Consider the following 14,719-nt stretch of genomic DNA (forward strand, 5'->3'; position numbering starts at 1 on the left):
TTTATAGAAGTCTTCAAATGCCTTAGTGATTTCCTTAGAGTTTTGAGTTGTACTATTATTAATTTTAATAGTTCTAATTGATTGTTTTGCCTTTTTAACTTTCAAATAATTAGCTAATCTTTTTGCTGTATTAATGCTATTCCTCTGGAAGTCGTTCCTAACCATTATTTCCTTTTCCCACATTGTTGCCATATCTAGGGCCTCCAACTGTTTTTGAATCTCTTTAATTCTAATCTGTAAACTAGGATTACACTTTCCCATTATTTCTTTTTGTAACTCCTCCAATTCATTAAGTTTTGTTTGCCTTTTTTTATACCATTCACTTTTTATGTCTTTTTCCTTCCTAACCAAATGGCCCCTTATTACCGCTTTAGCAGCGTCCCATAATATATTAGTTGACACAGTTCCTCTATTTTCCTTAAAATATAATTTTAACTGTGTCATTAAGTATTCCCTATCCTCTTCTTTTGCCATTACCAGGTTGTTATACCTCCAAGGTCTATTTTTCGAGGGAAGATTTAATTCTAATTCAATACTTAGAGGGGCATGGTCAGAAATCAAAATTGGATGGGTCTTGATCTCTTTAACCACCATATTATTATTTTTTTCCAAAATTATATAATCTAAGCGGGATGCTGTTTTATGTCTACAAGAAATATGTGTCGGGCTGGGTCTCGTATTGATGAACTCATGAGCGTCCTTCAAGCCCCAATCTCTTAGCTTAATACTATTGTTCTTGGTTATGTCCGTATTTAAATCGCCCACTACAATTAGTTCGCCCTCTGAAAACTGTTGTATCTTCTTAAAAACCAAGTTTAAGAATTTCCTTTGTCTTTTATTTGGTGCATAAACATTTACTATAGTGATTTTTATGGCTTCCAGCTTAAACTTAACTAAGAGGTATCTACCTTCCTTATCTACTAATTTTTCCATGTTCTCCACCTTAATATCCTTACGAATCAATGTAGCCACGCCTCTAGCTTTGGAAAACCCTCTTGCTTCTGCTAAAACCTGCCAACTCAGATCTTTTATCAATGGTTTTCTATCATTTATTTTTTTGTGAGTTTCCTGTAGGCACAACAGATCTATTCTTTGTTCTTTAGCCATTTTAATTACTCTGAATCTCTTAAGATTTGATGTTAGACCATTCACATTCAGTGAAAGGACTCTTAAAGATCTATCCATTCTCTTTATATGTAACAGACTTGGGCCCTAATGGCTGAGGGTATTTTTCTATACTTCTTACTGAACCCCCCCCCCCATTCCCTTCCCCTGTGGCACAGACAACTTCCTGGATGAGACCATCATCCTGTCTTCCACCTTCCAGGGGGCACGCATCCCTCCCTCCCCTTCTAGCTTATAGCTAAATTTAGCTCAAAATATTTTATACTTCCCTTTAGTAGTCCGTTCTTGGCCTTTTCTCTTGTCTACTTGAGCTTCCTTCTCCCGGGTCCACACCGAGCTCCACTGTTTCTACTTCTTCTTCTTCTTCCTCTCTCGGGTCTCTCAGGTCGTCTGTGGCGATGCCCAGGCGAGTGAGGAGATCTCTTGCTTCCTTAGGGTTGCGGGCCACCAGCCTTTTTTCATCTTTAAAAATAATTATTGAGGAGGGGTACCCCCAAGAGAATTTAATCTTATTGTCATATAATTTTTGCCCAAAGGGTCTCATTAGCCTTCTCTTTCTGATGGTTTCCTGGCAGAAGTCTTCTCTCACCCAAACTTTCCTTCCCCTAAAAGAAAGGTCTTTCCTTTTTTTCAAAGTCTTGAAAACTATCTGCTGAGTCTTTTCCCTTGAAAATTTAATTATGACTTCCCTTGGGGCACCCCCATCTTGTCTCCTTTGCAGTCTATGAGCTCTCTCAATATCCTGAGATTGCAGAGTGACTCCTTGCTCACCCATCCAGTCTATAAGGGTTTCTTCCAGGAGTTTATTATTTATTTCCTCTGAAATTCCACCCAGGATCAGATTCGCTCTTCTGTTACGATCAGAGAGCTCTGTAAGTTGCGAATTCAGCTGGAGTATTTTTTGTTTGTTAGATAAGGCAAGCTCATTAGCAGAAATTGCAATGTTCCGTGTGTCCTTGAGCTCTGCAGTCAACTCTGTAACAGCATCCCTGACTGATTTAATTTCAGATCTTATCTGGTCCTGGGACGACATTATTAAAGCCTGGAAAGCTGTTATCTGCTCAGATAATTCTTTAATTGTCTTAGCCATGATGATTATTTTTCCGGAGTTACACGCGACCGCTGAGTAATTAACCTGGGCGTTGCCTCGTTAATTTGATAGTAAAAGTTGTTGTCTTACCCTCTGGGACCCCAGAAAGGAATTCTTATGATCTTCAGACCTTCGTAAGTAAGCTCGTTCTTCAAATAGACTTGCCAAAGAGCTATTTACATTCTTTTGAGCTATTTAAAATTCCAGTTCGAAGGGGAGGACGAGCACACAGCCGGCTTGGTTAACGCATGCGTACAAACCCCCCGTTTGATGTTGCTTCTCTTTACATTTGGAGGCTTTTTGCCAGTAGTTGCTCTTATGCATTTGGCTATGTTGGAAAAGGCAATGTCTTGAATACAAAGAAGAGAAGAAAATCCTGAAGTGGGCAGCAAGAAGATAATTAGGATAGTTAGGACAGCGCCTTCTCTCTTCTGCTAAGTGTCATTCCTTGTCTGTCTCCACATTGCTGTTATTAGGACAACTTCTTTCTTCTTCTCAAAAGTTCTTCATTCAGTCTCCTCTCTCTCTTATCTAGAGATGTAGTTAAGAAACTACCTCTGTTTCTCTTCTTTTCTATCACAGTTAGGAGCTAACATAATAAACCTTTATTTTCACTTTAATCAGGGTTGTGCACAATGGCTATGTTAATTACTCTGCTGTGGGAATCATGCGCCTGAAAGGCTGCTTGGTTCCCAGATCCCACAAAGGCCGCAGACAGGGACGTGGGTGAGACCATGTGTCTGGCACACCAGCCTGGAGCCCTATGTTCCCGATTGTGTCTGAAGAGCCAAAAGGGCGCAGGCATCTCACATCCGTGTTCACCCACATTCTCACTTCCTTATACTTACACATGCAATATTGACAAATTGATGACTGTATTGAATCCTGGAAACAGTGGTCTGCTTCCATTAAACAGATGTTTCCTGTTATTTGTTTAAGCGCTATGTACTAAGGAAAAATGTAGCTTCAAGACAGGATGTATAAAATAAAATGAGGGTTGGCTGAAAAAGGCAGACCGCTCTGTTTCCTCAAGATACATGTGTTGACTGATCATTGCTTCTAGTGGCGCCCCGAAGCAGGGACCATTCAGCTCCTGAAGCAGGGACAGCTCACAGAAGCAGGGACAGCTCCTGCTTTCAGGTATCGCCTGGCACAGCCCAGCAGCTCAGCTCCTACTTATCAAACGCCTGGCACAGGCCCCAAAGTGCGCACTCCGTCGTTCTCAAATGACCCCTTTCATTTGGTAAGTATGGGTGGACGGTTCTCTCAGGCTGAGCAGAACAAAGTCCAGCAGGTCCATGACTTCTGGCCAACTTAAGACTCTGTTACAAGAGATCAGTAAGCAATGCCCCTGATGCCCGGAGGGAGGTTCTCTTAAACTTCGGGACTGGGAGAAGATAGGGAAGACCTTTCACATAGAGCCCCGAGCTTCTATTAAACTGCTACAAGAAGTCTGGCATAAATGCAGGTATGCGGTAGAGAAATTTATGCCTGTTTCTAACCGAAGCCAGCTCTCCAAAGATTGTCCCCTAAAAGGCACTGGTGTCCAACTAGTGCCCCCTGCCCCTCCTCTCCTTCCTCCTCCTTCTCCCCCTCCTCCACCAAAGGATCCACCAGTAGGCCCACCATCTAACGCCCTGGGATGCATGGTCTGTGAAGTTTTGGAGAATGAACTTGATCAGGCTAAACTGGAAGATGTCCCAGAATTGGCAGAAATGTTGTCTATTTGCCCTGTACATTTGACAGGGGAAAAGTTGCCTGACCTTTTATCGGTATGCCCAGTAACATATGCACAGAATGAGAGTAGGCAGCAGGTTGTTAACTATACTGTGTTGCCCCATTCTGACTTGAGTGAAACTCAAAATACTATCAGAGATATATGAGTATAGCAGGAACCAATGTGCAAAGTCTTTTAGAAGGACTCTCTAATGGATACACTGTGAAATGTGCTTTATAGGCCTTTGTCAAGGTACCTACAGAAAGGAAACCAGCCCATAGTTTTGTCTGTCAAAAGCCACAAGAGCCCTATTTAGACCTTATCAATTGTCTTCAGGCAGCAATCAGAAGACAGATTGATAAACGTGATGCAGCAGGAGAACTGATGATAAAATTGGCCAAGGAAAATGCTAATTTGGATTCAAAAAGAGCCCATGGTGCAGAGTGTTAAAGCTGCAATATTGCAGTCTTGAGCTCTGCTTACGGCCTGAATTTGATCCTGGTGGAAGATGGATTCAGGTAGCTGCCTCAGGGTTACTCAGCCTTCTATTTTTCTGAGGTTGGTCAAATGAATACTCAATTTGCTGGGGGGAAAGTGTAAAAGACACACTTTACTTTGCAGCAGTGTTCAGTGCAGCAGGCTGAAATTGTTACTATTCGCACAGGCTTTCAACTTAATAAGACACCTTATATGCACTTAATTTGATTCATCAACTTCCTGGTGTATGTATCTCTCCAAATTGACCTTAATTTGATTGACTATATTTTTAATCTTGCCGTTTTTAATTTTTTGTTGTGAGTTACCTCTTTTCTGTTACTCATAGTGAAAGCTATTTTAATTTTCCTGGTGTGATTGCTCAGGGCAATGCATATGCTGATAAGATTTTGAAAGATGTTATTTTTCTGTTTATACTATTAACCTGTGTAGTTTGCAAACTAACATAAGAACAGAAGAGAAGCTGTGTTGGATCAGGCCAACAACCCATTCAGTCCAGCACTCTTTGTCATACAGTGACCAATATATGTGTCAATTTGGTGTAGTGATTAAGTGTGTGGACTCTTATCTGGGAGAGCCAGGTTTGATTCCCCACTCCTCCACTTACAACTGCTGGAGTGACCTTGGGCGGTCATAGCCCTCTCAGAGGTTGATCTGGTTAAGGGCAGTTTCTGTCAGTGTTCTCTCGGCCCCACCCATCTCACAGGGTGTCTGTTGTGAGGGAGGGCAGAATACAGATCCAATGTCTTCTATGTACATATATATGTGTATATATACTGTGGCTAATAGCAACTAATGGACCTCTGCTCTATATTTTTGTCTAGTCCCCTCTTGGGACTGGCTATGCTTGTCACTGCCACCACCTCCTATAGCAGTGAATTCCACATGTTAATAACCCTTTGGGTGAAGAAGTACTTCCTTTTATGTGTTTTAACCTGACTGCTTAGCAATTTCATTGAATGCTCACAAGTTTTTGTATTGTGAGAAAGGGAGAAAAGTATTTATTTCTCTGCTTTCTCCATCCCATGCATAATTTTGAAAACCTTTATCATGCCACCCTGCAGTCAATGTTTCTCCAAGTCAAAGAGCCTCAAGTGTTTTAACCTTTCCTCATAAGGAAAGTACTCCCTAACAAACTTTGACAAATGGATGTTAACCATATAGGTTCCCTGAAACCCTGATACTGTGTCCATATTTGCATAGACATGTACTCTAAATATCTTTAAGCTACTGTTCATTGTGGTGAAGCCACAAAACATGTCATGGCTCACCTTATTTCTGCCTTTGTGGTAGTGGGCTACTCCTCAAACAGGGGAGTCTGCTACTCATGTCATTGCTCACTTAATGGCTGCCACCACTGTCCTGGGCAAACCTCAAAAACTCAGGACAGACAATGGCCCTGCATACTATTCTGCTGTTTTCCAAGAGACATCAGTCTGAGTCCTGGTATTCCATATAATTCCACAGGTTAAGTTATTGTGGAATATGCTAATCAGACATTGAAAGCCACTCTTCAAAATCAATTCAAAGGAGTGAAAATGAAGGTTCCTACCCAAATGCAGGTTTAGGAACAACTGAATTTGGGCTTATTAACTTGGCATGGTCCAGCTCCCCTTACTTGGGGGCGCAGGCATGCTGCTGTGTTTTCTCTTGAAGGTCTTTTGTGGGTTCTGGCATGTTGTGATCGCCCGGCTAAAGATGGCATGGCATCAGGGTCTCCCAAATCTGATTCCCAATTTCAATTTCAGCCTCAAACGAGAGATTGTGCGACGCCCACACAACCAGACAGTTCGTGATATCACATGGGGAGATGTGAAGCGTCTAACTAATCCAGCTCAACAAACGCTGGAAGAGGCTGGACAAGAGCCATCTCCAGATCATTTGGTGGCTGCTGTTTTTGCTGCTCACAATGATTTTTTGGTTGTTTGTATTTATGTATTTTGTCTCCTGTCTCCTGTCTCCTGTCAAGGCTATTAGTGTTACATTTAACACAATTTTCTATCTTACTTTGAACTTTTCCAATTTTTCATTCATTTAAATCTGAAAAGAACAGTGTTTTAAAATTCTACCTCACAAATTTTGGTTCCTACAAGACCTTTTTTTATTTGAAGTTACAGCATGTGTTATAGAAGAACATCTGTACCCTTCCTTGGATTAAACTACCTCTCACTGTGCATCTTCTCTTAAGTCTTGAAAAACTAATACTTTGTTTTACTAGTGACCCAATTATTCTCAGTGTTGTGTTTCTCATAGAAATACCTTTTCTAGATTTGTTGGTAATTCACTAGGCAGAATTCCTGAAAACTCTTAGTCTTCATTAGAAATCTGGACTTTAATAATGTTCTGCATTCCTCAAATGTATATCTTCATTTGCTCTCTTAATGTCATTTATACTTATGTTCCATCTATGAACTGTACATATCAATCTTCCTGTTTAGCTATTTGGTGAACCTTTTACCTATGAAAAGAGGCATCTCCATGCTTATCTATTTTATTTTATGAAGTTTCAGCGTCTCTATTATTTCAACCTTCTTCATCAAGGTGCATGTTTTAGCACTCTGCTTTATGCATCAGTTTTGAATTATATCTTTGCACTGCACCACACATCTCCTTACTAGTTTTTCTCCTAAGTTTATATATTTATTGCATGCTTATTATAAATAGATTTAAGAATTGTTTTGTGTGTTTGTCAAGGTGTATTAATCAGAATTTGCTTTTATGTTTTTTGCAATATGCTCCTCATAGTTCCTTTTTGCCTGCCTGATCACAGTCTTGCATTTGATTTGCCACAGCCTCTGTTCCCTTTTAATAATCTCACTTGGACTAGCTTTCCACTGCTTAAAGGAGTCCTTCTTACCTTTTACAGCTTCCATTACTTTGTTTGTTAACCATGCAGACCTTTTCTTATACCTGTTTGTGCCTTTCCTAACTTATGGTATATATTTTATCTGAGCTTCTAGGACTGTAATTTTAAATAGCTTCCAAACTTCCCAAAGGGTTTTGACTGTATTTACCTTTCCTTTCAGTTTCCTCTTCACATGCCTCCTCAACTCAGAGAATTTACCCCTTTTAAAGTTAAACGTGGTTGTGCTGGTCTTTTGGGGCACTCTCTATTTATACAAATGGTGAAATCAATAACGTTATGGTCACTGCTCTCAAGCGGTGTGATCACTTTTACATCTCTCACCAAGTCTTGGGCATTACTTAGGACCAAATCCAGGATCGCCCCACCCCTGGTAGGTTCTGTTACCATCTGCTCCATAACAAAGTCATTGAGAGCATCTAGAAACTCAATCTCTTTCTCTCGACCTGAACGCATATTGACCCAATCAATATGCGGGTAGTTAAAATCACCTATTACAACACAGTTTTTACATTTTGCTGCTATCTTTAATCCTTTCATCATATTATAATCATCCTCTATCTTTTGATTTGGTGGGCGATAACAAACTCCCATAGTTAAATTTTCTTTTGGGCCCTCTATTTCGACCCAAAACATTTCTAGAAGAGAATCTAATTCTTTGACCTCGGTCTTATTGGTCTGTATACCCTCTCTGACATACAGAGCCACCCCACCTCCAACCCTTCCCTCCCTATCCTTCCGATATAACATTCAGGAATCACCATGTCCCACTGATTCTCCTCATTCCACCAAGTTTCTGAAATTCCCACAATGTCTATGTTTTCCCCCAACAATGAACATTCCAACTCACCAATTTTACTTCGAACACTTCTAGCATTTGTATATGAACATCTATAATTTCCCAGGCAAGTTAGGCCCGCAACCTTCCTCCTGCTTCCTCGAGACTTTGGCAGACACTCCATACTGTTTGTCACCATCTTAGCGGACAACTCTGATCCATTACCCGGTAGAAAAGTAACAGCTAACCCTTCATCTTTTTGAGATGAGTCCTCCCGAACCAGAGACATTTCATCTCCTGTTGGCTTTCCCCCAAACAAGTCTTATTTGCTTTGCTGCTCAGACTCTACTTAGAGCCAGTACCTAGAAAAGATGCCTCTTACTGACAATACAGTGTTATGCAGAGTTACTCCATTCTAAGCCTATTGAAATCAATGGGCATTGTGCACAGGATTGCACAGCCAATGTCTCAGTCAGAGGTGCATAACTGTGCTTCATTACTTCTCCAATTGAACAAACCATCTCACCATAGACAGTTATGACTCAGTGTCATGGACAATTCAAAGCTAACAAAATCCCAACTAGCTTTCAAGAGACAATCCACAAGCCAGTATTACAACCTACTTCTATAGTACAACAGTAGTTTGCAGGCAGGTGTGAGATAAGAACACTCTGCTGAACAAAGAGGGAGTGGAGGCAGATGCCAGCAACTTAAATCGGCTTCCTCCCCCACCTCGTGTGCCAAGACATGACACACTAGGCTGGCTGGCACACTACCCTTCTGCAGGCTTTGGCAAACCTTGACCCTTCCCCCCACACCTTTGTAAAGGAAGGGGGTACTGAAATGGCCATTTCATAACTTGAGACCTAACACAAGTTTCAAGTGCTTTTACAATGACACTGAAGTTATCAATAACCCATGGCATTTTCCATGAAATATCACAGCACAGTGAAAAAATAATGTGCTATGACCTGTAACATACCTCAAACCATTCCTTAAAAACTTGTACTGTTTAATGGAAAATCCTTGTCAGTCAGAGCTCAGGTCTGCTGAATGTCTAAGCACACAAAAATATGGCTGCTTTGAGAAGTGGTGAAGCTGTGTGTACTCGGGACATAAATGCTACAATAACCAAACTATGGTTTCTGGAGAAGCACCTAGATGCTCCAAGAACAACATTACCAGTTCCTTGCTTGAAAGAGAAGACAGACTAGAGCAGTTTCATGCAAGTGTTTAGTGGAACCTCTGCATCTTCTTGCTATCATAGATCTTTCTCATTTATGATGTGTAATAATAAGTATATTATCTAAAAATTTTTAAAATAAATATCTAAAATGTAAAGTGTGAATGAACCAATAAGTGTTTAGAAACACAAGTGTTTCTGGGCATCATCATACAGATGCATTCATTGGAAAGCTAAGTCTGGTGGCAACTGCCTGACAAAATTACACTCTGGTTAACTGGTGGCTGCTGTCATATAACTGGTGGTTGCTGCCAAAAGTGCTGCCTAGAGTGTTCCAGCAGATGGGATAAGTATAAATGATAAAAATAAATAAAGAGGATGTAGAAATGCTGCCAAAAAGACCAGGAGGAAGAGTAACACTGGCAGTAATAATTCAAGTAAAAGTCTGCACATATTGAATAAAATTATCACAGTATTTTTATTATGATGCTATCTCTGAAGACAGCATTTTTGAGGTCTTTTGTTCAGAAGTAAATTTTTGTGACATTATGGTTTTCTAAATCTGACAGAATTTACATATTAAAACATGCCTAGTAGCAAGAAAAAAAACAGAGAGCAAATATTGGAAGCAGCAAGAAAGAGCATTCCAAATTCTTCCCTGAATGGAGGGCTTTTTTCCTGGGGGAACATGGTGGAATGGAATTCTGGAACCTCTTTGTGGAAACAAAAATTCTTGAGGGGTACTCATGTGTTTCTTCTTCATTTCCCTATTGAGAGTCCAGCACCTTTTTTTTTTTTTCAGAAAAAAAGCCCTGCCTGCCTGAGTGTCTGATTCTGTTAGATTTCTCATAATGATTTCTTCATTAAGTGAACAGCAATGACTGGCACAGTGTTATTTCCAGAAGTTTTGCCTGTTTATTCAGCATTTCCTAATTCTAGTCTTTTCATACATGTGAAAAGAAGAATACCAGAAATACCAAGGTATGACCATGTTCAACTCTTATTTTATATTGCCTTCAGTTTTCAACTGAGACAGGACAACAGTTTGAAATTTATTTTTTTATTTATTTATTTGTATAGTCTGCCCTTTCCCATAATTCTTTGAGTACAACTGGTTTTAAGATAATGAATGATGAATATAAATATGATAAATATAAATATATCTTAAATATAGTATTTTCCTAGCTTTTTACATATTTTGCTTCTCAAGCATACTAAGAGCACAAAAATGGGCATAAGAAACCAATGGTAAATGTTTCACTGACTTGTGGCAGCAGAAAGAAGCATAATTTTTGCAATTGCAAAATTAATTTCAATAATCATTCTTTGATTTACAGATACATTTAGACATCCTTTTTTGAAAACATGCTCTTCATTTTGTGGTCATCTTAATTACTTCAAATACCACATTCTATTTATTCATCTACATTTCTTTCTGCTTTCCTAATTCAGTTCCAGCATCAGACATGTTTACCTCAATCAGCCCACTAGTTCTGTACTATGAATAAAATTACCAAAGTGGCAAATCTTGTGCTATATTATAGAGCCCACCCTGCTTCATTTTTCACATTCACAAATAACAGAGGATATCATTGCTGACAATACCAACATTTTTATGTGGGTGGGGATTTTTTCAGACACTCAGCACCAGCATACTATCTTGTTCAAGCCATTTGGTATGTCTAGACTTCACTGACATGTTTCCCTCTTTTTGTGTTTCAAACTCACTGCCTGTGACACATTTAGATGATATAGCTTTGGAATAGTGGTGGCCATTTGGCATCTTCTTCCTTCAGGCTCTCAAAAGGAGCTGCAACAAGCTCCCTTTTTATTAATTCTGATTGAAATTTAATATTGATATTTTATTAGGATGTTTTATTTTTGTTAGCTGTCTTGAGTATTCATTTTGAACAGAAAGTGAGACAAACATATAAATAAATATAATAAATGAATCATTTGGGAACTACCTTCATATTATTTTTACTGATTTCTAATTTACCTGACCATCCAGGGAGACAGCGACAGTAGCCAGTAGTTGGGTGACAGCCATCTGCATGGCTGCAGTCACACCGCTCAGCACAGTCCAACCCATAAGTACCATCCTACCAGAGAACAAAAGATGAAATAATTATAAATGTTATAGTGATACAGCTAATGTGCAAGAGACAGTGAGAAATCTGAAGCAGGTCTACTCAAACCTAAGTCTCATGTTATTCAATGGAGCTTACTCCCAGGAAAATCTTCTTAGGACTTCAGCCTTAAAGCTTCATATTATTCTGGAACTTCTTCACAGTATAAAACAATCAGAGATCAGACCAATTTCAAGTACTGAGATTTAGTTAAATGGAACTAGTAACTGTCACTCAAACTAACGTTTGTGTATGCAAAATAAGTTTCTTTTCTGGAACAGAGATCCAGGTGGTCAGCCATGTTGCAAACAAAAGCTTATACCTTGAATAAAACTTTGTTGGTCTTTAAAGGTGCCACTGAATTAAAACTTTTTTTGGAGCAGTCACTAATGATGGCTTAGGCCCTAAGCTTTGCTTCTGCCTATACTGCAGTCCTTCAGCACAGAATGCATTCCTGCACAGCTAAGAGGTTTTGTTCACAGAACCAATGTCTTTCAATGAGCATAAAAGCACCCAGCAGCAGAGGAAAGCATTACACAACAGAGGACTGTTTCCACACATACCCTATCTTTCTCTTTTGGTGTAGTTTACTGTAGTAGTGGTTAAGAGTGGTAGACTGTAATTCAGAGGATTGGGTTTGATTCTCTACTCCTCCACACAAAGCCAGCTGGGTTACCTTGGGTCAGTCACAGAACTGTCTCAGCCCCACCTATCTCACAGGGTGTCTGTTGTGGGGATTGTAAGGTGCTCCAAAACTCCTTTGGGTAGAGAAGGGTGGGGTATAAAATTTAGATGTGAATGTTAAGCAATTGTCTATAAATTGGCAGTCATTAAACAATGGCTGGACAAACACTTGGCAGGGATGTTCTAGACCAGGGGTCCTCAACCCCCAGGCCATGGACCGGTACTGGGCCATGAGTTGTATTATTTCATTATATATTACAATGTAATAATAGAAATAAAATGCATAACTATATCATTCCAAAACCACCCCCCCCCCCCCGGGTCCATAGAAAAGTTGTCTTCTACGAAACCGGTCCCTAATGCTAAAAAGGTTGGGGACCACTGCTCTAGACTGATACTGCATTGAGCAGGAGATTCGACTAGATGGCCTGTATGTGATTCTATGACTTGGTAACCATATAAATATATGTTAGGCACATTTACAGCTTCCAGCTCAATGATGAAGGGAAAAGATCAAAATTAAAACTCCAAAGCCAAAAATGATCACAACATTGTAACAGTATAACTTGCTGACCAAATAAGATATACTGACCGCTGCTTAACATTCACACCTATATTTTTACAGCACAGCTCAAGGATTAACTACCCAGTTCCTTCCTTCAGTCATATAACACACCACCACAGTATGTGACTAAAGAATAATGTTATTCAGCTTTACTGTTTTATTGGTTTCCCACACAAATGCTATCCAGACCAAATGTTCTTTCAATCTGTTAATTTTGCCATTGGATTCTAACTTTATACCACTTTGCATTCTAAACCACAGCCTACCAGCTATAAGCAGCTCTGCTTTCCATTCCATTGTCTAATGAAGTATGTATGCATATAAAAGCTTTTCTGAATAAAACTTTGTTGGTATACTGGACTCTTACTTTGCTCTACTGCTTCAGACCAACATGGCTGCCCACCTGGATCTATTCAGCTTCTCTGTAATACATTTTAAAATTAAGAAGAAAGATTAAAAGAAGCATTTTCCAAGAATATAATCAGATTTGAGAAGAAAGTCCCTCAACTATATTCTGGGGAAAAATAATTAGTGATTATCAAACACATGTGACTCCACACACTGTGATACTGTTGGTATAAATATGTCTGAAGCATCATTCAAACAATGCATCATCCTAAACTCAGCAGGGCAATACAAACATTTTCTGAAACAACATCATGGCCTTACACTCCATCATTTAGTGGATTGTTTAGTTACCTGACAATGGTGTTCACATTTTTCTCCTCTCCATCCTGGAGCACAGGTACAAGTTCCATCCAGAGTGTTGCAAGCTCCCCCATTAAGGCACTGGCAAGTTAAATTACAACCAAGACCCCATGTTCCACTAGGGCAGTTTATAGAGCAATCCACTCCATGCCAACCTGTCACAATTTAAAAAAAAATCTGCTTTCAATAAAGAGAAACAAATCTGAAATCTCTTTTGGATAAAAAGCAGCAGGGACAATGCTTAATTAAGAATAAGAGCCTGTTGGCGGCATCACCACATCAGTCTTATATATTCTCAGTTCAGCTCTGGGTCAGAAGGTTTAAATTATCCAACAAGTTGCCATCCATATTTCATCCTGGATTCCAAACAGTGGGAACAGATATGGTAATAAAAGAAGGGGGCGGAGATATGGGGAAGCTCGCCCTCCTTCTGCTCTGTGTCCCATCCCAATGGTAGCAGGTAGTGGGGCCAGGTCGAATTACTCGCCTCCGTCATTGGTATTATTTAATGCCAGGCCTATAAATAATAAAACCTCAGTCCTTCATGACTTCCTGGCTTGTGTGACTGAGACCTGGGTGTGCGACAGGGAGACAGTGACTCTCTCCCAGGTCACCCCTCCCTCAGGATACTCAGTCTTTCACCAATCACAGACTAGCGGACGGTGGGGAGGGGTGGCTCTATTAATACGGGAGGCTTACTCCTTTCGGGCATTCCCGTTACCAAAGATTGCCATCATTGAATGTGTCAGCCTGGTGTGGGATGTTGGGGAGGGATTGGCGGTTTGGCTGGTGTACCGTCCCCCTAACACACCGGCCAGCGCCTTACTGTTCCTGATGGAGGTCGTGACAGGCTGGGCTTTGGAACACCCAAGGCTTTTGATCCTGGGTGATTTCAATGTCCATGCCGATGACCCGGCCTCCATTCAAGTGACAGACCTAGTGTCATCCATGACGACACTGAGACTCTCCCAAGTTGTTACAACACCCACTCAACAGGCGGGGCACATGCTGGATCTGATCTTTATGACGGGGGTTGTAGTGGACCAGGTTGCTGTGGAAGTGGTGCCATGGTTGGACCACTATGCCCTAAAGGCCTGTGTGGATGTCCAGGCTCAAGCCTGTTTAGGCAGCGAGTGTATTTTAGCTCGCCCGCAGAGTCTGATGGACCTGGAATGGTCCCTGGCCCCCTGGTGATTCTGTAGATGACCTGGTAGAGTCGTGGCATTATCGACTCTCCAGGACCATTGATGAGAACACACCATGGCACCCTCTGCACCCCCTTCTAAGCTCGCACCGTGGTATACCCTGGAGCTACAGCTGATGAAACAAGGGCTCAGACGGCTAGAGAGGCAGTGGCAGCGGACTCGAGACAAAGCAACCAG

The 14,719-nt window shown here is 40.6% G+C and overlaps 1 protein-coding gene across 1 annotated transcript in view; it reads right to left on the reverse strand.

Moving 5' to 3' along the window:
* Nucleotides 1–14,719, reverse strand: part of LOC132590490 (multiple epidermal growth factor-like domains protein 10) — a 164,585-nt gene that overhangs the window by 57,970 nt on the left and 91,896 nt on the right. The window contains exons 11-12 of the mRNA XM_060263397.1: nucleotides 13,329–13,492; nucleotides 11,251–11,353 (exon numbers count right to left, since the gene is read on the reverse strand). Coding sequence (XP_060119380.1) covers nucleotides 11,251–11,353; nucleotides 13,329–13,492 — 267 coding nt within the window. The remainder of the gene's footprint in view (nucleotides 1–11,250; nucleotides 11,354–13,328; nucleotides 13,493–14,719) is intronic.

This window comes from Heteronotia binoei, unplaced genomic scaffold (assembly GCF_032191835.1).
Source record: "Heteronotia binoei isolate CCM8104 ecotype False Entrance Well unplaced genomic scaffold, APGP_CSIRO_Hbin_v1 ptg000047l___fragment_1, whole genome shotgun sequence".
Classification (NCBI taxonomy): Eukaryota; Metazoa; Chordata; class Lepidosauria; order Squamata; family Gekkonidae; genus Heteronotia; species Heteronotia binoei.